A 23,901-nucleotide genomic window follows, 5' to 3' on the forward strand; every position below is an offset into this window, starting at 1 on the left:
GATGGCTCTCTAACTCGCCTGACAAATTTACCTGGACTCCTACAGCTATGCATACGATTGTTTACAGTCTCCCAGCCTCGAGAGGCACGGGAAGCTTAAGATATTCAAATAGCTTAGAGCCTCTCAGAGAGTTAGAAACTGTCAGAATAAAACTAGTAAAAAATTTCATTGATGAGCCAATGCTTGTTGCCAAGTTTTCACATCCCCTGAATTGTATCCTTGAATGTGTATTAATTAATATAGTTGGTATGTAGAAAAAATAAGTAGTGGCCTTGGTGTTAGTAACTTTAGACCCTTAAGGTAATAAATTCTTTCCTTTGTTGTAAACCCATTACACATCCGCCCTATAGGAATGCAATTTTATCTTCGGAAGATGGCGCCAAACCTTAAAATAATTACTCTTAGAGAAAATAAATCTTATGGTTGATAAGTCTTTGTCAAGAGTCATAAAATGTTAATAAGCCTTCTGGCCAGAAGATGATGTAAATCACCTAAACCATTTGTATACGATAAATTTGCAGGAAAGAAACCCTGGTTTTTGATAAAGATCAAAGACTGCTGACTTTGCATCCCCTATTATCCTCTATGTGTAACTTAGGGTATAAAAGCCCCTGTTGAAAATAAAGCTACGGGCCTTGCTCACCAGCGCTTGGTCTCCCCATGTCATTCTTCCCCTTAACTTCCAGCTGAGTCTCCATCTGGAGCGCGGATATCCTCTGCGACCATTTATTTGCCTGGGCTTCTAAGACCCACTCAAGAAGGTGTCTAAGGTGGGGCACCTTCCTCTATTTGAGAGGGCGCCTGTGGCCTCCGTGGTCAGAGCTAACCTGGTGTCACAGGTTATATTGATTTTCCGTGTAAACCAAGCTACTCAGCTTCTTTTCTCCACTGAATTTTCCTACTGAGCTATCCTCATTCTATTACTCTTTATATCTTTGATAAATAAATTAAATAGGTCGCCGAAGCCGTCTCTCCTTCGAATACCCTGGATCAGCTGGGGCTGGACCTCGGCACCTCACCTCTTAGGATGATGTCACTATTGCATCTTTCTATTATGACTGCAGACTGTGCCACAGGACGTGTAGCGTTCAGTCGTCTTCATAAACCTTTATTTATTTATTTATTTTCATTTTGTGAACTGCATAGAACTAGACCAACTTGCCCGTTAGGTATCCTAAGTTTTATGATTCTTTGTAATTGAAATTTAATAAAAATGTTTTGAAATAAATAGAAGTAAAAGAGAACCTTGGAATTAAATCCTATGGCAGTGGCCTTGTAAACTAATCTCCTACTTGACTCTAACGTGCAACCATTGAGATCTAATAATACTTGATATTTATTAAGCACCTCAGTTCAGTTTAGTTCAGTTCAGTCGCTCAGTTGTGTCTGACTCTTTGTGACTCCATGAACTGCAGCATGCCAGGCCTCTCTGTCCATCATGAACTTCAGGAGTCAACCCAAACCCATGTCCATTGAGTCGGTGATGCCATCCAACCATCTCATCCTCTGTTGTCCCCTTCTTCTGTCTTCAATCTTTCCCAGCATCAGGATCTTTTCCAATGAGTCAGTTCTTTGCATCAGGTGGTCAAAGTATTGGAGCTTCAGCTTCAGCATCAGTCCTTTCAATGATTATTCAGGACTTATTTCCTTCAGTATTGACTGGTTTTATCTCCCTGCAGTCCAAGGGACTCTCAAGAGTCTTCTCCAACACCACAGTTCAAAAGCATTAATTCTTCAGTGCTCAGCTTTCTTTATAGTCCAACTCTCATATCATGACTACTGATATGAGAGTCTCCATTCATGACTACTGCAGAAACCATAGCTTTGACAGCTTTTTAATATCCTGTCTAGGTTGGTCATAACTTTTCTTCCAAGGAGCAAGCGTCTTTTAATTTCATGGCTGCAGTCACTGTCTACAGTGATTCTGGAGCCCAAGAAAATAAAGTCTGTTACTGTTTCCATTGTTTCCCCATCTATTTGCCATGAGGTTATGGGACCAGATGCCATCATCTTAGTTTTCTGAAGGGAGGGAAAGAGGCCAGAAAATGAGGAATTGTGGTCTGAACAATGGAATATGTTTACCAAATTACTTCATCTTTTTCTTCTGGGCACACAAGCTGCCGTTCCTGGCCCCCTTACATCCACATGGGGTCTTGTTACTAATAGGTGGAAATAATATACCTGTTTAGGCTTGGTCCATAAAATGTCCCTAGTAATCCTCAATTTAACTTTGATGACTGGCTAGCTGGGCGCACATGACCCAGCAGATGGTCCTGAAGCCCCAGGAGACCAGAGGTACCACAGATTGCCATGGGCCTGTTACTGATGGTCAGCGCTTGGTGGACAGCTCTCCCTAAAACCTGCAAATCTGCATTGGACTTAGTATGAATGAGAAATAAACTTTCACTGGGATTAGTTCAGTTCAGTCACTCAGTTGTGTCCAACATGAACTGCAGCACGCCAGGCCTCCCTGTACATCACCAACTCCCGGAGTTTACCCAAACCCGTGTCCATCGAGTAGGTGATGCCATCCAACCATCTCATCCTCTGTTGTCCCCTTCTCCTCCTGCCCTCAATCTTTCCCAGCATCAGGGTCTTTTCAAATGAATCAGCTCTTTGCAAAATGTGGCCAAAGTATTGGAGTTTCAGCTTCAACATCAGTCCTTCCAATGAACACCCAAGACTAATCTCCTTTAAGAAGGACTGGTTTGATCTCCTTGCAGTCCAAGGGACTCTCAAGAGTCTTCTCCAACACCACAGTTCAAAAACATCAATTCTTCAGCACTCAGCTTTCTTTAGAGTCCAACTACACATCCACACATGACTACTGGAAAAACCATAGCCTTGACTAGATGGATCTTTGCTGGCAAAGTAATGTCTCTGCTTTTTAATATGCTATCTAGGTTGCTCATAACTTTCCTTCCAAGGAGTAAGCATCTTTTAATTTCATGGCTGCAATCATCATCTGCAGTGATTTTGTAGCCCAGAAAAATAAAGTCAGATACTGTTTCCACTGTTTCCCCATCTATTTCCATGAAGTGATGGGACCAGATGCCATGATCTTTGTTTTCTGAATGTTGAGCTTTAAGCCAACTTTTTCATTCTCCTCTTTCACTTTCATCAAGATGCTCTTTAGTTCCTCTTTCTGCCGTAAGGGTCGTGTCATCTGCATATCTGAGGTTATTGATATTTCTCCCGGCAATCTTGATTCCAGCTTGTGCTTTGTCCAGCCCAGCATTTCTCATGATGTACTCTGCATATAAGTTAAATAAACAGTTGACAATATACAGCCTTGACATACTTCTTTTCCTATTTGGAACCAGTCTGTTGTTCCATGTCCAGTTCTAACTGTTGCTTCCTGACCTGCATATAGGTTTCTCAAGAGGCAGGTCAGGTGGTCTGGTATTCCCATCTCTTTCAGAATTTTCCACAGCTTATAGTGATCCACACAGTCAAAGGCTTTTCCATAGTCAATCAAGCAGAAATAGATGTTTTTCTGGAACTCTCTTGCTTTTTCCATGATCCAGCGGATGTTGGCAATTTGGTCTCTGGTTCCTCTGCCTTTTCTAAAACCAGCTTGAACATCTGGAAGTTCCCAGTTCACGTATTGCTGAAGCCTGGCTTGGAGAATTTTGAGCATTACTTTACTAGCATGTGAGATGAGTGCAATTGTGCAGTAGTTTGAGCATTCTTTGGCATTGCATTACTTTGGGATTGAAATGAAAACTGATCTTTTCCAGTCTTGTGGCCACTGCTGAGTTTTCCAAATTTGCTGGCATATTGAGTGCAGCACTTTCATAGCATCATCTTTCAGGATTTGAAATAGCTCAACTGGAATTCCATCACCTCCACTAGCTTTGTTCATAGTGATGCTTTCTAAGGCCTATTTGACTTCACATTCCAGGATGTCTGGCTCCAGGTGAGTGATCACACCATCATGATTATCTGGGTCATGAAGATCTTTTTTGTACAGTTCTTCTTACCACCTCTTCTTGATATCTTCTGCTTCTGATAGGTCCATACCATTTCTGTCCTTTATTGAGCCCATCTTTGCATGCAATGTTCCCTTGGTATCTCTGATTTTCTTGAAGAGATCTCTAGTCTTTCCCATCCTGTTGTTTTCCTCTATTTCTTTGCATTTATTGCTGAGGAAGGCTTTCTTATCTTTCCTTGCTATTCTTTGGAACTTTGCATTCAAATGGGAATATCTTTCCTTTTCTGCTTTGCTTCTCACTTGCCTTCTTTTCACAGCCATTTGCAAGGCCTTCTCAGAAGCCGTTTTGTTTTTTTGCATCTCTTTTTCTTGGGGATGGTCTTGATTCCTGTCTCTTGTACAATGTTATGAACCTCCATCCATTGTTCATCAGGCACTATTTATCAGATCTAGTACCTTAAATCTGTTTATCACTTCCACTGTGTAATCATAAGGGATTTGATTTAGATCATACCTGAATAGGCTAGTGGTTTTCTCCACTTTCTTCAATTTCAGTCTGTATTTGGCAATAAGGAGTTCATGGTCTGAGCCACAGTCAGCTCCTGGTCTTGTTTTTGCTGACTGTATAGAGCTTCTTCATCTTTGGCTGCAAAGAATATAGTCAATCTGATTTTGGTGTCAACCATCTGGTGATGTCCATGTGTAGAGTCTTCTTCTGTGTTGTTGGAAGAGGGTGTTTGCTATGACCAGTGCATTCTCTTGGCATAACTCTATTAGCCTTTGCCCTGCTTCATTCTGTATTCCAAGGCCAAATTTGCCTGTTACTCCAGGTGTTTCTTGACTTCCTACTTTTGCATTCCAGTCCCCTATAATGAAAAGGACATTTTTTGGGGTGTTAGTTCTAGAAGGTCTTGTAGGTCTTCATAGAACTGTGCAACTTCAGCTTCTTCAGCATTACTGGTTGGGGCATAGACTTGGATTACTGTGATATTGAATGGTTTGCCTTGGAAATGAATAGAGATCATTCTGTCATTTTTGAGATTGCATCCACGTACTGCATTTGGGACTCTTTTGTTGACTATGATGGCTACTCCATTTCCTCTAAGGGATTTTCCCACAGAGGTAGATATAATGGTCATCTGAGTTAAATTCACCCATTACAGTCCATCTTAGTTCACTGATTCCTAGAATGTCGATATCCACTATTGTCATCTCCTGTTTGGCCACTTCCAATTTGCCTTGATTCATGGACCTAACATTCCAGGTTCCTATGCAATATTACTCTTTACAGCATCGAACCCTGCTTCCATCACCAGTCCCATTCACAACTGGGTATTGTTTTTGCTTTGACTCCATCCCTTCATTCTTTCTGGAGTTATTTCTCCATTAGCATTTTGGGCACCTACCAACCTGGGGAGTTCCTTTTTTCAGTGTCCTATCTTTTTGTGTTTTCATACTGCTCATGGGGTTCTCAAGGCAAGAATACTGAAGTGGTTTGCCATTCCCTTCTCCAGTGGACCACATTCTGTCAGACCTCTCCACCATGACACAGCTGTCTTGGGTGGTCCCACACGGCATGGCTTAGTTTCATTGAATTAAACAAGGCTGTGGTCACTGGGGTTAGGCCACTGAATTTTGGGCTATTTTGTACTACAACAGCATTTCTAGCCCATGACAATTAATACAGATAATAGAGTTGCTAATGAATTTATTTGATAACGTGAAGAATGGAAGAGGTAGGGATAGTGGCACCTAGGAAGGACTGGATGAATGGACCATTCCGAGGAGCACTATTCATGAGACCAGGAGCTGTCCTGGATAGAACTCTTGCTGTGCTGCCCCATCTCTCTAACCTCTGGACACCTCCCCACAATGCCCCCAGCTACCTGGTGCCCAGAGGGTGAATGCAGCACAACTACTGCATTAGTGGTGGAGGAACACCGTTACTTGGGAGAATTTCTGAAATGAGGAAACTTAGACCTCTGAGCTGAATTAATGATTGCTAAGGCCAGTGTATTACAGAATAAATGAACACTGACAACCACATCTGCCCTGCCTTATATTAATACACAACATTCTGATCAAAAAAGTGTTAATGGATGGGCCAATCCTTTGCAAAATTCAATGCACAGATAAGAGAAAGCACAATTCTTACTATTCAGTTCAGTTCAGTTCAGTTCAGTCGCTCAATCGTGTCTGACTCTTTGTGACCCCGTGGACCACAGCACTCCAGGCCTCCCTGTCCATCACCAACTCCCAGAGTCTACGCAAACTCATGTCCATTGAGCTGGCGATGGCATCCACCCATCTCATCCTCTGTTGTTCCCTTCTCTTCCTGTCTTCAATCTTTCCCAGCATCAGGGCCTTTTCAAATGAGTCAGCTCTTCCCATCAGGTGGCCAAAGTATTAGAGTTTCAGCTTCAATATCAGTTCTTCCAATGAACACCCAGGAGTGATGTCCTTTAGGATGGACTGGTTGGATCTCCTTGCATTCCAAGGGACTCTCAAGAGTCTTCTCCAACACCACAGTTCAAAAGCATCAAGTCTTTGGCACTCAGCTTTCTTTATAGTCCAACTCTCACATCCACACATGACCACTGGAAAAACCATAGCCTTGACTAGATGGACCTTTGTTGGCAAAGTAATGTCTCTGCTTTTAACAGTGTTTAACTCCAAGGTGCCCCTAGGTTATATTGTTGAAATCATGAAAAATCTTCCTGATCCCAGATTATATCCCCCTAAATGAGTCATTATGCCTACTAGATTGACCATGCCATGGGGGAGGAAGCCATGTTTTTTTTTTTTTTTTTTTTCTATATGACCCTCCTTAACCTGAAACCTCATTGTATAGAATGTCCAGCTCAAACGTGTCAGTTCCTCTTGGATGGAAGGATGAGCAGATGGGATGAAGGTCAGAGTGGTGTGGTGACTTTGACAAGGCTGTACATTTTCTGAGATGGATCCTAGCTCTTAATTTCCACCATTTCCTCACACTTTCATTACCTTTTCTGAGGTGTGTGTCTCTTTTCTTTAAAATGAGAAGTTAGATTTATAAACTTTCAAACGTCCCTACCAGATTTTATATCCCACTATTTCAAGAAAAAATAATGGATTGCATATAGTTTCATTTTTACAGTTCCCTAATGTACCCTCTGGGTATAAAACGACCAATGGGAGGAGGAAAGAGACAAATGTGTGAAGCAGGCGGCATCATGTGATAGCATGCTAAGGTTTAGAGCCAAGCCCTGAAGGCCATCATTGGCGAGTGGCGATGCTGAAAAAGGCACAGAAGGAAGAGGGCCTCTAGGCGGTCTATGGCCACTAGGGGAGGTGAAGGGAACATTTTAGAAGATTTTCAGTTTCACGCTATAAAAAATGAGCCTTAATAAGTCTTTCAACATACTAAAGACGATAGCAAAAGTCATATTTGGAGTGGGTACCACTGATTTTTTAAGAAAAGATTTCCATTATCATTTGACTTTTATAAATCTAGGTCTCTGAATCTCTAAAAAGAAGTTGAGGCAGAGAAGATCTAAGCTGCACTGTTTAGGTTATTTGTACCTAATAAAATATACTAGTAACAGAATAAAATATAGTAAAATAAAAGGCTGATTATTTTGAGTGAAGAAGTTGTAAGGATGCTAACTGATTCTTTCTCTCTCTCCAAAGAACTGGAGGTAGACATGTAGGGCTATGGACAGAGGGAAGAGAAGATCCAGCAGATGTGATGGGGCTGGAAGAAGCACCCTCGAGAGATGGGGGCGACCTGATCTAGAGACTCCCTAGGATGGACGTGGTGTGGTTGGTGGCCGCTGAGAGCACTGGTGCCTGATATTAAGGATTTCCTTTATTTTGTTCTATTTATTTTTAATTGGAGGATAATCGCTTTACAATGTTCGGTTGGTTTCTGCCATACAACAACGTGAATCAGCCATAAGTATGGATCCTTCCCTCTTGAACCTCCCCTCCCCTGCCCTCATTTCACCTGCTCTAGTTCATCGGGATTTCCTTTATATTACTAAACTTTCTTTATGCTATCTTCGTGTCATATAATCCAGTCAAGTGTCCGTATGCTGCAATGAGGTTGCTGTAGCGGCACAGAAGTGGCGAGATGCACATGCTTGTTGTTGCTATTGTTTAGTCGCTCAGTCGTGTCCGACTCTTTGTGACCCCATGGACTGTAGCCCACTAGGCTCCTTTGTCCCTGGGATTTCCCAGGTAAGAAGAGTGGAGCGGGTTGCCGATTCCTTCTCCAGGGGATCTTCCTGACTCAGGGATCAAACCTGCGTCTCATGCACTGGCAGGGAGATTCTTCACCGCTGAGCCACCAGCGAAGCCTGAGCACATGGTTAGGGAATAGCAACACTGAAGATAATAACGATGATGGTGTTACTACCAGTAGCAGTGATAGCAAACACTTACATAGCAGTTACTGGCTGCCAGGCATTGCTCTAAGCATTTGATACAAACTCTCGTCTTATCCTCATAATGACCTTATGAGGTAGGCATCATTTTTTCCCAGCTTCATCAAGATATTATTAACATGTAGCATATATAAGTTTAAGGTATACAATGTGATGACTTGATATATATATATATATATAATATACATGTATATATATATATATGTATTTTGTGAAATGATGACCACAATAGGTCAGTTAACATCTCCATTTCCTTATCACTTTTTTGGATGTGTGGTGAGAATATTTAAAATCTGCTCTCTTAACAAGTTTCTGTGTTGTTAATTCCCAAGTAAACACTATTTTAGTCGCATTTTTCAGGTGAGGAAACTGAAGCACAGAAGGTTAAATGTCAAATAAGTTGCCTAAAGGGAGAAACCTGGAGCAGAAACCCAGATGCTCCAGAATAATTTTCTGCAGGAATCCAAGGCAGAGTGTTAAGCTGCTTTATTGGAATAGTATTAATAACAGAGAGTTGACCATCGAAGGCTGGGCAACCTGGGGCCACAGGTTCAGTACTTGTGACCACTTTTGTCCACTTCTCTGTATCTCCATGTGCTGGTCCTGGCCCACACTCAGAATATGTGGTAGCCTTTGAGACAGGGTCCCACAGGACTGAAATGTTTAACTTCCTGGTCCATTGCCAGCTTCTTCCAGCTGACTGGGAGGAGGGTGTCAGTTCCTTTCAATTGTTCCTGTTTCCAGGACAATGAGATTAAGATGTTCCCGTTCTGGTGGGTGTTATACATTTAGTGGTTGCATCTAAGCGGTCAGACATCAGGGCTTTAGGACTGGGGTCATCTAAAGCGTGGTGTTGCCGCCTCTCGCTTCCCGACTCTGACTCCAGACAGCCAGCAGGTCTCGACCAGCTTTAAGTGAGTTCAGTGCTGTGGTGATTGTCACAAGAGAGATGCTGGGAACCACAGGCAGAATCCAAAACTGCAACTCATATTTCAGAAATTTCTAACCTTCAATACTTTTTCTAGAGAAATATCCAAGCAAGAAAATAAACTACACATTATTCAAGTCCTTCAACCTTGCTGTACAAGTAAGTTTTCCTTCATTGTTGATATATTTTCTATTTAATTCAAAGTTCCTATCATTTCCGATGGAAATAGACAATGAAAGAACTCATTTGATAGTCTGTAATGAACCTAAAGTTCATTTTTCTAAATTTTGATTAAAGTTTTCAAAATCTTATGTATACCTGTTTTCAAGGTTTGAATTAAGAAAAAATAACAATATGTAAGTAATAATAATCAACAACGTTTTTTCCTAAAGCTTTGCAATGTCTATAATCTATTCATTTATTTTTTTCATCTGATCTTATCCATAGCAGGTAGAGAATAATTATTGGCATCCCTATTTTACAAATGAAGAAACTGAGGCTCAAACTGTCTGAGTGGAAGACCTGGGACCTCCATGGGTTAACAGCTATTTCAGAATCTGAGGATCTAATAATATTAAGAACTTGTCATCAGAACCAGATGTACAATAGCCCAGTCCAGGGTAGTGAGTCCCACACCCATTCAGAATTGTTATAAATATGTTTTGCCTGATTTCTCTACCTCTCCTCTGCCAGCCCCTCATTATAAGGATGCAAGATAATACAAAATTTCTCAAGCTCTTTCTGAAAGAGATTCAGCTTCTCTTTAAAATATATTTTCAGCTACCATTATCTGCGAGGATCAGTGAGTTTACCTAGCAATTCCATAGCACCTTCTTCTGGAATTCTGCAGCATTCGTAAAAAATGTTCTTTTGACTTTTTTTGTTTATGACTCTCACAATTATGGATGAGGCCGGAAGTGTCAGTTACAATCAGTGTGTTGAAATTTATGGGCCCTAATCAACAGCTTGGGTGTCCGAGATCGGAGCTTAGTGATAGAGGAGGGCATTGCAGAACTTGAAATAAAGGGGTCCCATGACTGGGAGAGCTGGATGGGTGGAGGAACTGTGGAAAATAGACTTGGTATGGACTTGGAAGGGACACTTGCGGGGCTGTCTTCCAGGGGCCATAGGGTGGCAGCGGCAGGGTTCCCAGGTGAGAGTTGAGTCTGTCTGTGCAGTGAGAAGCTGAGAGTGCTCAGCGCCCAGGGAACTAAGTTTAGCGCTTGTGAGTAATTCAGTTTTCCCACTCTTTGCCTCCAGGTTGAGGTGGGACTCATCCTTGTGCTCAGACAGTCCTTGGGCAAATGTCTGTCACAGCACTGAATACCACGCTCTCTGTGAGAAGAGGAATCAAGCTGATTTCCTCTGCTGCTTCCTGATCAGTTAGCCCAATACCTAAAATAATACCTGTTGAATAAATGAATGAATGAGTAAATGAATAGAGAGTCTAAGGCTCTTCCCATATTTCAGTGCTATTTTAATTTGATTTGATTAATTCTAGGAAGTGTTAGTGCTCATCCACTAAGATGTGGACCTCTGTCTGTAAGGAAGCTGATCCCAAAGGGACTGGGAATGCTCTGACCACTCTCAGGGATTTTAGAATACACTAAACTGCTCCTTTGCTGGCTTGATACTGTAATTTTTTTTTCCTTTTTGAATAAAAATATTCTTTGGATCACTTGTGTCCATTAGAATTTCAGAGTTTTTTTTTTTTAAGGAATTAAGTTTTTTAAAAAAAATAATTTTGTGTATTTATTTATTTTGGCTGTGCTGGGTCTTTGTTGCTGCACAGGCTAATCCCTAGCTGCTGTGAGCAGGCCTCCCATTGTGGTGGCCTCTCCTGTATCAGAGCACAGGCTCCAGGGTGTAGGCTCAGATGTTGCAGTTTCTGGGCTCCAGAGCACAGGCCCAATAGTTGGGGTGCACGGGCATAGCCACCCCACGGCACGTGGGATCTTCCTGGGTTGAGGATTGAACCCAACCCAATTTGCCTGCATTGGCAGGCAGATTCTCTACCACTGAGCCACCCGGAAAGCCCTGAATTTTAAATTTTGAGCTTTTAAAATTTTGTTCTTTTTGACCCTATGTCTCAGTCTTTATTATAGCAAAGCATAAAAGGGCTGATACTTCTCTCTCCCAGTTTTTAAAAGAGGACAGGCTGGTCTTTGGATCTGGTTGAATTCCTCAATGTAATAACATTTTTAAGTTCTGAGCCTCAGCTATGAATCTTCTGGTTTAATGATGTTTTAGCCTGTAAATTTCCTTTTTACCCAGGGTGAGCATCTGCTCATTCTGGCAGAATCTATTGCTATTTCCAGTTGATCACAATTGACCATTTAGTACTTCAGGGTCATTCTGTTTCAAACCCCTGATGTGTATTCAAATAGATAGCTTCAGTTAAAATCCAGACTGGACTACTTACTGCTCATGAGAAGTAAGCTTGAGCATGCCAATTGTCTTTGACACGGATTCTTCATTATAAAGATGGCACATGTATCTTAAGGATTATTGTGGAGATTGAGTGAGATAATGCATGTGAAGAGTTTACTGCAGAGTGAGTGATGACTCAGAGTTGTGCCTGACTCTTTGCAACCCCATGGACTGTAGCCTGATAGGCTCCTCTGTTCATGGAATTCTCCAGGCAGGATTACTGGAGTGGGTTGCCATTTCCTTCTAACCAGTGACAATTAAACATCAATACATGCTTGTTCTTACTCTCTGTAAACAAACAAACAAAAAAGCCCCAAACGATCTCTCTTCCTTGATTGCTCTTTCTCTGACTCCTTCCCAGAAGCTCCTGTTTGTAGAAAATGCCTCTCTTCCCTCCATCCTTTTACTAAGACTTTTCCCTCTTGTGTGTAAATTTGAACTTTCTTTCTTTTTTTTTTTTTTTTTTTTTACAACAATAGACTACTGTTCTTTGATACTAAACTTAGGCTGAGTGAGTGAGGCTTTCTATTTAGGCAAAATTTTCTTGAAACCTCTATCACAGGTTATAGTTTTCCTGAGATGATGGATTCCCTATAATGTGTCTCCCCATGACCTGCCATATAACCAGAAGACTACAACACATGTTTGGAGTGCCGGTCCCAATCTGTTAGTTTCTCCCAGTGCCTTGGGTTGATTATGTCTGCAAGGAGAGTGGAACATGGAGGATAAATTTTCTCATTGCTAAGTTGTAGCTAGATCCATTTCTTCCTGGCTGCCAAGAGAATGTATTTTTGGGTTTAATAATTGTGGGTGGGCCTTTCAAACCTACTGTGAATCTCAGGAGCTGTGAATGAACTCCAGCTTTACATGGCTTACAAGTAATTTGAATATGACATTTCCCTTATGATTTCCTATAGCTCATCTTTCAAGGTGCATGTAGAATAAGTCAAGCCCTTCTTTCGGACTTCTAGCCTGCCAGACTCCTTCCTCTGTCCGTGGGGTTTCCCAGGCAAGAATACTGGAGTGGGTTGCCATTCCCTTCTCCAGGGGATCTTCCCAACCCAGGATCGAACCTGGGTCTCCCACATTGCAGGCAGATTCTTTACCACCTGAGCCACCAAGGAAGCCTAGGTATCTCATATATGTGGGATCAAACAGTATTTGTCTGCACTCAGTGCATGTTGGAATGCATTTTTAAGGTTAACTTAATATATGTCCTACAAACTAATTGAACATTTCCCCCCACTGTGCTATACTATAGGTTCTCATTAGTTATACATTTTACATATAGTGGTGTATATATGTCAGTTCCAATCTCTTAATTTACCCCATCCCCCCTTTGCCCCTGTCCATATGTTTGTTCTCTATGTCTTGATAACACTCTTTACCTTCAGTTTCCCTCACTTTGCAAGTGAGAATATTATGGCTCAGGAAGGTGAAGTGAATTTCAAGAAATCTCACAGTTACCTCTTGGCTAAGTTAGGACCAGAACACAGCACTCCTGACTCAGTCAGGCACTATTAACACCAAATGGTGTTACTTAGGAAAGAAAGAATTATGAAACTCAGTCAGTTTTCTAACCTAATAGAATGATCCAATGAAAAGTGTGTGGGAAGTGATGATTTAAGAAGTCTGCTGTAGCCCATAAATAAATGAAATCCCTCATCCAGCTTTTGAACCTGGGTGACTGAGGATTGTGGGAGATTTCCGAGTCAAAGAAGAGATTATGAAATCATAGATAATTTCTCACTGTGTTTTTTTTTTTTCCTCTCAGCAGGAACTTTAAAAAATCTTATTTAGGCATTTAACACACATATCATCAAAGCAGGGGGAAGAAAGACCAGATGATGCAGAAATACAGACCAGATGACCTGTTAAGAATTCTATTGGTTCTGTCACCCTGCTGTGTTAGAATGTAACAGAAATTTCTAATAGGAAACTATCAACCTTCTTAGATCAAGGTATTGTAAGTTTTCTATATTTTTTGGTTTTAGATTTTTAGTCATTCAACAGCTATTCATTGAACACTGCTCCAGGTGTGGCAGTGAGATTCCTAGCACAAAAAATTCCTGCTTTTGAGCTGCTCCTAATGTAAGGGTGGGAAGATAGAGGAAAACCAACACAGCATAGTGTGCAAAAGTCCAGGATGGAGATGGTATAGGTGGACAGTGGAAGTTCTTATAATCTAGACTAAGGTGAGGGAAGAGACCATTTTCCTTGTGGAAATTTTGAAGGATGTTTAAGAGTCAGTCAGTAGAAACGGGAATGGGTATGTAGGATGGGGCAGCAGGTGGGGTGATGGAATAACATGTGGAAGGCAATGAGGTGTGAATGAGCATGACTTGGTCAGAAATTTAGGGTAGTCCACAGTAGTGAACAGGGAGGGGAGCTGAAGGATAACATGGATGGGTTTTCAGGGTCCAGGGACTTGTAATGAGACTAAAATGCTTGGATTTTATCTTGAATATAAAGAGGAGTCTTTGAAGAATTTTAAACTGGATAATGACATGATTGAATGATTATGTTTTATAAATATCATTGTGATTGAAGTGTGGACACTGAGCAGGTGTCTGGGTGAGGAAGATGACGGAGACACCAGCTATGATGTTATTGTAGCAGCCATCAACTTACTTTGCTAATTAGTCTAAATCTAGTGCTGAGCACTATGGTTGGGTATGGCGAAAGTGAAGTGAAAGCGTTTGTTACTCAGGTGTGTTTGACCCTTTGAGAACCCGCCAGGCTGTTATGTCCATGGATTCTCTAGGCAAGAATACTGGAGTGGGGCAGCCATTCCCTCCTCCAGGGAATCTTCCCAACCCAGGGATCAAACCTGGGTCTCCTCATTGCAGGCAGATTCTTTACTGTCTGAGCCACCAGGAAAGCCCATAGTGTGGTAGGTACTCAAAAATGTTTATGGAATAAATAAATGAATGAATACATGAGTGGAAGAATGGATGAAGGTTAAGGAATAAGATTTGAAAAGTTGCAGTGATTCATTTTGGTATTATAATATGGACTAGTAAAGGGAAAAGTCAAGGATGATTTCCATGGTTATAGTGGATGGTGGAGGAAATATAGAAGATAACCAGGTGCATTGAACAGTACAATTGAGAGTTGGAAGTGTGGCTATGAAAAATATTTAGGAAAATTATTTTCCCATAACTGGCTATTTTTAATGAACTTATATATGTGTATATATATATATAATTTTTATTATAAAAGACTCCTTGAAGATATCAATCTAAAAAAATGAGAATTTATTCTTAATGGTTACAAAGCAAGAGGTGTAATATTTTGCAGAGTTATTTTGTCTATGATTTAGCTTTGTACTTTGGGAAAATTACTGATTTGAAGTGCAGAAAATAATATGTATGTTTTTGCTTTGGGATTCAGGATTTGGTTTAATTGTATAATTCCCCCATTTTTTATTTTTGAAATGTCTTATAAGAGGTAGTAACAATTTTTTCTTGGTAAACTTCTTCACCCAAGTTCTTGTGGCAGCTCACAATTCATGGATAGTCCAAGAAATGTCACCGAGTTTTTCATGCTGGGACTCTCACAAAACCCCAAGGTGCAGAGGGTTTTGCTTGTGTTCTTTTTAATTGTCTACCTGGTCTCTGTTGGAGGCAACCTGCTTATCATGATCACCATTGTCTTCAGCCCCACCTTGGGCTCACCTATGTACTTTTTCCTCTCCTGTTTGTCCTTTATTGATACTTGCTATTCCTCATGTATGACTCCCAAACTTGTTGCTGACTCCTTGTATGAGGGGAGAGCCATCACTTTTGAGGGCTGCCTGGCTCAATTCTTTGTTGCCCATTTACTGGGAGGGACTGAGATCATCCTGCTCACGGTGATGGCCTATGACCGCTACGTGGCCATCTGCAAGCCCCTGCACTACACGGCCGTCATGACCAGGCATCTCTGTGCCCTGCTGGTGGGGCTGGCTTGGCTGGGGGGCTTCCTGCATTCCCTGGTTCAGCTCCTGCTGGTCCTGCAGTTGCCCTTCTGTGGGCCTAACGTGATCAATCACTTTGTCTGTGACTTGTACCCCTTGCTGGAACTTGCCTGCACCAACACCTATGTCATCGGCCTGCTGGTGGTGGCCAACAGTGGCGTGATCTGCCTGTTGAACTTCCTCCTGCTGGCTGCCTCCTACCTGGTCATCCTGCGCTCCTTGAGGTCCCACAGCACAGAGGGGAGGCGCAGGGCCCTCTCCACCTGCGGGGCCCACTTCATGGTTGTTGCTTTGTTCTTCATGCCCTGTATATTTATTTACATGCGGCCGTCATCTACTTTGTCCATTGACAAAATAGTGGCTGTGTTTTACTGTATTTTGACACCCATGTTCAACCCCCTGATTTATACCCTGAGAAATGCAGAGGTGAAAAATGCCCTGAAAAATCTCTGGAAAAAATGAGCAATTGTGGATGGAGGATACAGGAACCTAGGGAAAGAAATGACCAGTCACTCTCAGAGAAGAATTCTTACTGTCATTGTGAAAGTTGAGAAATCATCAAAAAATTTCAGAATAAAGCTGATTTGAAAGTTTGAAATTATGCCTAGTATATCCATATCCTATGTTGTTGACCATGCAAGTGAGTATATGCCCCTTCATGGTTTTAATTCTTAAGTTTGTCCTAAACCGCAGAGCATGGAAGCACCACATTTCTCTTCCCAACTTGTATTTGAGATGGAGCCTTCCTCAGTCACGATAAAAATCTCCTTATTGAAATGTTACTAACCTGGTCCTCCAACTGCGCATCAGAGTACTGATCACAACAGCTATTGATGATTCACCTGCACCTGATTTATACTGACAGTGATATTAGAATCCATAGTGTGATGGGACTTTGAGAAAACAGGGAATACAATTAAGGTTGACTGAACTAAAGTCATGGAAGTGTATAGAATAGGTTTATACACTAAAACATAAGCATGATTGTATACTAACTGTAATGTGGTGTGAAATTCTGAAACAAATGTCCAGTGTGCACATGTGACCACACACACTTGCAGCCCTAACACATATACCCCTACATGGTGTATGGTTTATCGAGCATTGATCTGGTATCAGCACACACTGCTCCACTTCTCAGACACTCAGTCGTGTCTGACACTTGCAACCCTATGGACTGTGGCCAGTCAAGCTCCTCTTTCATGGGATTATCCAGGCGAGAATATTGGAGTGGGGTGCCATTTTCTCCTTCAGGGGATCTTCCCCACCCAGGGATTGAACCTGCACCTCTTAAATCTCCAGCATTGGCAGGCAGGTTCTTTACCACTGAACCACTGGAGAGGCCCCACTTCTTATCATTCAGCTTAGTTCAGTTGCTCAGTTGTGTCTAACTCTTTGAGACCCCATAGACTGCAACATGCCAGGCTTCCCTGGGAGTTCCCATACCAACTCCCGGACTTTGCTCAAATTCATGTCCAAGTTGACAATGCCATCCAAGCATCTCATCATACTGATCAGATTCTCAGCAGGTTGAGATATTTAGCTACTTTAAGGAGACTCATGTTTCCAGGAAAATAGTAGACTGCTGGTAGGTGGGACAGTTTTTATTTTATTAAAACTTAGATAAACACAGGCATTTCCTGAATATAAGGAGAATAAAGGGTAGGTAGGAATATTTTATCAGATGAAATTCTAATTTATAAGGACATTGCTTAAGACAGGGCATTGGTTTTTCCTCCTTCCCTTAAGTGAATAGGCAGATAGTCATTTAATAGAATCTTTCACTGACAGTCACAAAACTCTTTTTTTTTTTTTTTAAACATTGATTCATCCCTTTAGACTGTAGAAGGATGGGTAGCCTTTAACTAGAAGGATTTCTCCAAGTTGAAGGAAAGCAAAACGCAGAAGTATATATAATGTATAAAGCCAGGGGAAAGAGTAATTTAACTTCTTACTCATGATATTGTCTGTAGCACAGGCAGAAGTGGGGGTAAGCGAGCAAGTGGGGGTAAAGGAGAAGCTGGGCAAGTCTCCAGCTATGGCCAACTCACTGTCTCCCCATTCTACTTCAGCTTACTTTCCATTAATTTGTGTTACTATTGGAAACACAACAGAACATGTAGAAAACCTCATTGCATAGCAGAAGAAAGATTTAACTCAAAAAGTATGGACTATACATACAGAGATTTCAGGAAATCCTATTCATTACTCAAGGGCCATTGTATCTATGTGGAACCCTGCTGAAAATTGTCAGAGATGTACTCAGGTTGAACTAGAAGAATCAATGTCTGCCAAATGTCCTGATTCAGTAGAAACAAAATGAATTTTAGGTAATTAAATTATTGTTTTCATGTAATAACTTAGGTATCTAGTACCTAAAGGGCTTCCCTGGTGGCTCAAAGGGTACAGGGTCTGCCTGCAATGCAGGAGACCCAGGTTCAATGCCTGGGTTGGGAAGATCCCCTGGAGAAAAAATGGCAACCTACTCCAGTATTCTTACCTGGAAAATCCCATGGACGGAGGAGTCTGGTAAGCTACAGTCCATGGGGTTGCAAAGAGTTGGACACAACTGAGTGATTTCACTTTCACTTTAACCTAGTGTTCACATGCTCAAAAATAGTTTAATTTTTTAAATGGGCAAAGGACTTGAATATGTTTTTCTACAAAAGAGACATACATATGAATAACGAGTATATGAAAAGATGTTCAACAACATTAATCATCAGGGAAATGCAAATCCAAACCACAGTGAGATATCCCCTCACTGTTAGAACATGCATTATATAAAACAAAAGGTTTGGCAAGGATGTGGAGAAATGGGGGCTTTTGTCTTATTGTCAATGTGAATATAAACTGGTACAGACCCTTTGGAAAAAAGGATGGGGTTTCCTCAAGAAATCAAAGTTAGAAGTACCGTATGTCCTGTAATCCCACTTCTGGGTATTTATTCAAAATAATTTAAATTAGGATCTCAAGGAAGTATTTGCACTATTAAGCTCATTTCAGCATTGTTCAATCCCTGGGCTGGGAAAATCCCCTGGAGAAAGGAAAGGCTGCCCACTTCAGTAATGACCTGGAAAATTCCATGGACTGTATAGCCCATGGGGTCTCAAAGAGTTGGACACGACTGAGCGACTTTCACTTTCATGCTTCCCTGATAGCTCAGTTGGGAAAGAATCCATCTGCAATGCAGGAGACCCCAGTTCAATTCCTCAGTGGGGAAGATCCGCTGGAGAAGGGATAGGCCACCCACTCCAGTATTCTTGGGCTTCCCTGGTGACTCAGCTGGTAAAGAATCTGCCTCCAATGTGGGAGTCCTGGGTTTGATCCCTGGATTGGGAAGATCCCCTGGAGAAGGGAAAGGCTGCCCACTCCAGTATTCTGACCTGGAGAATTCCATTTACTGTATAGTCCATGGGGTTGCAAAGAGTTAGACATGACTGAGCAACTTTCACTTTTCACTGTCAGCATTATTCACAACAGCCAGGACTTGGAAACAACCTAAATGTCCGTCAGTAGATGAATGGATTTTCTGACGTGGTGCATACTTACGTGGAAAATCATTCAGGCTCTAAAAAGAAGGAAACCCTGCCGTTTGTAGCAACATGGATGAACACTCAGGTCATTATTATAAGTAAAATAAGTCAGTGATAGAAGGACAAATACTGCATAATTCAACTTATTTAATTGTATAAAATAATAAAACTCTTAGAGACAAAAAGAGCAAAATTATGGCTTCTAGGGGCTGGAGGAAGGCAGGAATGAGAAGCAATTATTTAACGGATGTGGAGTTTCAATCTGAGAAGATGAAAAACTTATGAAGATGTTTACATGACAACGTATTAATAAATGTATTAAATGCCACTGAACTGTGCACTTAAAATGGTAAATTTCACGTTATGTGTATTGTATGACTAAAATAATCAAGGGGGAGGGACAGACTTTGAGTGAGGTTGGCAGCAAACAGGAGCAAAGTTGTTAACTGTTGTGGACAGATTTGAGTGCATGGCTTCTGAACTTCAGGAATGCATTCATATGGTTTAAAGGTAAAGGCTGTGTAAAATATCATGTATGAAATGAGATGCCAGTCCAGGTTTGATACACGATACTGGATGCTTGGGGCTAGTGCACTGGGACGACCCAGAGGGATGGTATGGGGAGGGAGGAGGGAGGAGGGTTCAGGATGGGGAACACATGTATACCTGTGGTGGATTCATTTTGATATTTGGCAAAACTAATACAATTATGTAAAGTTTAAAAATAAAATAAAATTAAAAAAAATAAATAAAGGTAAAGGCTGATAACAAAGAAAGGTGATTCTGTGCAGGGTTCCAGCTGGCTCTTCATCACTTCAGAAGCGGAGGGACAGAAGACAGTGGTGGAGCCTCCTTTCTGTAGTGTTTCCATTCTCTGCCTCTGGACATCTTTATTCATGAGAGACTAGCTCGGTGTGATTTTCTCAATGGCTACTCTGTGAAGGCCTAGGATTTACTGTAAGTTCCCATGATTCTCTCTCTGAGTAGAGAGAATGCCATGAGAATACCACAGAAACCATGAGACTCTGTCACCTAGGTACTCATCCCAGAGGAAGTTTATATGTTTATGACTTTTAAATTACTCAGTGTTTGGGAACTGGGACTCCTGTCATTTCAGTCTCCTCAGTGAATCATTTATAAAAATGTCACAGTGTCCCAGAATAAGCTGGCACATAACTTTGAAGACTGTCATTTCCATTCTCAGAGCAACCATACCCTTTAGAACATTCATATTTTCAGAGAGAAATTTATTCTCTGAACTCTGACCTATGCCTAAAATCACCCCATATATCCTCTGCCAGGATCATCAATGCCAAAATGAAGAACAAAGCCCTGTCACCAAAGTTTGCACTTACCTTACCAAGTCTCAGCCTTAACTATAGCCAGAGGCATGTGTTTAACCACAGCTCAACTGCATTTCTGGCCTCTAAGTGTTGTTTGTGGGAGCCAGATGGGGGCAGCGCTTCTCTACAGTCAATGAAGAAAGAATTGCAAAGAAGGACCTTGAAATAAATAACCACAGAGCCATAAATCAACAAGCTGAAAATCTGTTTGGGACTCATTGCTCCCAAGGACTCTTTGGCAGAATTGATTTGAGAAAACCATGTCCAATCAAATGGATTTGATTTACTTATACATTCTATAATTCCATATACTAGTTTTTCCTGATTTGAAGAATTGTTTATAATGCATGTTTGAAGATGCATTTATAACCTCACAAGAAGCCAAGAAAGTGAGTCGAGTCAAAATTAAATCGTAGAGCTACCACTTTCTTAACTAACAGTTCATTTTCTGAGTAAATCCCGAAAATGAGAGAGTTGTCTAGAGACAAAGAACTCCAGTGTTCCTCCTGATAGTTCACGTAGTCTATTTGCAGCTGTGGGGCAAATGCCTGGTGGGGAGAAAACAATGACTGTGGTTAATTTAAAAACTGAGGAATCTCCAGTTAACCAGTCCAGGTTAGTGATAACTAATTCTTTTTTCTGCCATTTAAGAAAGGTTAACTTAATTTAGCCAATTTTGTTTCACTGAAATAATTGTTGTAGTTAGATTATGTGAAGTGAAGGTTAAACTTTCTAAGAATGAATTTGGATGTAATGATGAGAAAATATCAATAAGAAACACTATAATGTTCCCAACAGGCTTCCTTGGTGCTCAGTGGTAGATGAATCTGCCTGCCAATGCAGGAAACATGGGTTTGATCCCAGGGTTGGGAAGATCCATTGTAGAGGAAATGGCAACCCACTCCAGTATTCTGGCCTGGGAAAGCCCATGGACAAAGGAGCCTGGTGGCCTACAGTTAATGGGGTCACAAAACAGACAGACATGACTTAGTGACCAAACAGCAACAACGTTCCCCAAAAGATGCTGTTGAAAACTACAAATCACTTTAGAAAACTGTCTTAGTATTTATGTATCACCAAATAGATTGATTCTGTATATATGAATTATTTTATATTGAATTTGAGACCATCATTCAGAAAAATTGTGATCTTTCCAGGTGGACTAAGATGAATTGATGGAGAGGATGAGCAATGTAACAGAATTCATCCTACTGGGCCTGACCCAGAATCCAGGACTGCAGACACTCTTATTTGCTGTGTTTCTGATCATCTACTTGATCACATTGGCAGGTAACCTGCTCATCTCCGTCACCGTCTTCACCAGCCCAGCCCTCGGCTCTCCCATGTACTATTTTCTGTCCTATTTGTCCATGATAGATGCTTTCTATTCTTCCTCCATAGCACCCAAGTTGATCTTTGACTTGGTCTCTGGAAAGAACACCATTTCCTTCAGTGGCTGCATGACTCAGGTCTTTGCTGAACATTTCTTTGCTGGAGCCGAGATTGTCTTGTTGACTGTCATGGCCTATGACCGCTATGTGGCCATCTGTAAGCCCCTGCACTACATGGCCATGATGAGTCGACCCGTGTGTGCTCTCCTGGTTGGAATGGCTGGGGCGTTAGGCTTTCTCCATGGAGGGATCCAGATTTTGTTCATGGTTCAGTTACCATTCTGTGGCCCCAATGTCATTGACCATTTTATGTGTGATTTAATACCTCTCCTGGAGCTAGCCTGCACGGACACTCACTCTCTGGGGCCCCTGATTTCTGCCAACAGTGGGTCACTGTGTCTGCTAACTTTCCTAATGCTGGTTGCTTCCTATGTTGTCATCCTGTGCTCCCTGAGGACTCACAGCTCTGAAGGGCGTCGCAAAGCCCTGTCCACCTGTGCCTCTCATGTCACAGTTGTCATCCTGTTCTTTGTACCTTGTTCGTTCCTCTACCTAAGACCCACGACCTCCTTCTCCATTGACAAAGCTGTGACTGTGTTTTGCACCATAGTAACTCCTATGCTGAACCCTTTAATCTACACCCTGAGAAATGCAGAAGTGAAAAATGTCATGAAGAAGCTCTGGGGACAAATAATGAAAACTAGTGATGAATAAACCTTGTGTGGAGTATTCAGGTTAAAAAAAAAAAACACTAGTGATATTTTATAGAAATTTATTTCCTGTATTAGTCTGGATCAGTTTTTTTTCAGGGGCTCATATATTGTAAGCCAGGGTTGCTATCCATTAAGGCATAGTCGACACAGTGCCTACAGCCCCCAATAGTTTTAAGAGCCCCTGAAATGTTTTATTTTGAAAACAGCAGGAAAAAAATTAATATAATTTAAATTCAACTTGGATTATAGTCATCTATATAAAAATGCAGTCAGAAAATATGATTTTTAATATTTTATGGAGGAAATGGTCTATAAGGATGTAAGTACCAAGGGCTCACAAAAGTCATAATGTTGCCCTGATTGTGGGTATGCAACAGATCAACAGTAATATTCTTGAACACTCATTATACCAAGCACTTTAGCTAGAGTGGTTTTATTTTAAAAGAGGGAAAGCAACTATACAGGAAAAAAATGTAGAACAGTAAAGAAACTCTTCTAAACGTACATTTATCAAAGTATACTTTTTCTGATCACCCTTGGTTTGAGAGCTTTATAAATGTTCTCCCACTACAGTAATTAAAAAACCCAACTTTTTACTTATCACATTCCCAAGAAGAGAGGATTTGCACACAGAAGTAGCTTTCAAAAATTGTACCATAGTTCGCAAAAAGACTTGGAAATAGAATATTGGCGAGCATAAAAGAAATATAATTTATAAAGTCTGTACAGTTAAGGCAGAAAATACCTGTACATTAAAGTAGTTTTAGATTCCAACAAAGGAAAAGAAGACTCTGAAAATGAAGCAACTCTTATGGGAAATCACCAGTGATTTAAGAACAAGTGTCTCATAGAGGGTTTTGCTGGTGGTGGAGTAGTAAAGAATCTGTCTACCAAGCCCAAAACATGGATTCAGTTCTTGGTTAGAAAGATCCCTTGGAGAAGGAAAGGCAACCCACCGCAGTACTCCTGTCTGGGAAATCCTATGGACAGAGGAGCCTGGTGGGCTACAGTCCATGGCGTCACAAAGAATGGGACATGACCAAGTGACCAAGCGCAAGAATGTGTGCCCAGAACTTGGCAGCAATCACACATCTGTGTTATAGAAAAGAATCTGCACCATAAATGTAAGGAAATTCTAAGAGATTTAGAAACAGTCAGTTGTTTTGAAATCAGAGCTAAGAGCTTTGGCTTAAAAACTCTTGATTTCTCATCGTCTACAGCGTGAATCAGCTTTGTCAGTGTTA

At 41.2% G+C, this 23,901-nt stretch overlaps 2 protein-coding genes across 2 annotated transcripts in view; both read left to right on the forward strand.

The window, feature by feature from the left end:
* Positions 1 to 22,658, forward strand: part of LOC133227087 (olfactory receptor 4C45-like) — a 100,196-nt gene extending 77,538 nt beyond the window's left edge. The window contains exon 2 of the mRNA XM_061381505.1: positions 21,711 to 22,658. Within this exon, the coding sequence (XP_061237489.1) occupies positions 21,729 to 22,658 (930 nt within the window). The 5' untranslated portion in view covers positions 21,711 to 21,728. The remainder of the gene's footprint in view (positions 1 to 21,710) is intronic.
* On the forward strand, positions 15,066 to 17,110 carry LOC133261410 (olfactory receptor 4C3D). Its single transcript, XM_061439894.1, has one exon. It carries the CDS (start codon positions 15,228 to 15,230, stop codon positions 16,134 to 16,136), a length of 909 nt encoding a protein of 302 aa, XP_061295878.1. The 5' UTR covers positions 15,066 to 15,227; the 3' UTR covers positions 16,137 to 17,110.
* Positions 22,659 to 23,901: the final 1,243 nt, after the last annotated feature.

This window comes from Bos javanicus, chromosome 15 (genome assembly GCF_032452875.1).
Source record: "Bos javanicus breed banteng chromosome 15, ARS-OSU_banteng_1.0, whole genome shotgun sequence".
Classification (NCBI taxonomy): Eukaryota; Metazoa; Chordata; class Mammalia; order Artiodactyla; family Bovidae; genus Bos; species Bos javanicus.

Bases quoted from the DNA above. Each gene is read 5' to 3' on its own strand.
- LOC133261410 (XM_061439894.1), top strand. From the start codon at position 15,228: ATGGATAGTCCAAGAAATGTCACCGAGTTTTTCATGCTGGGACTCTCA.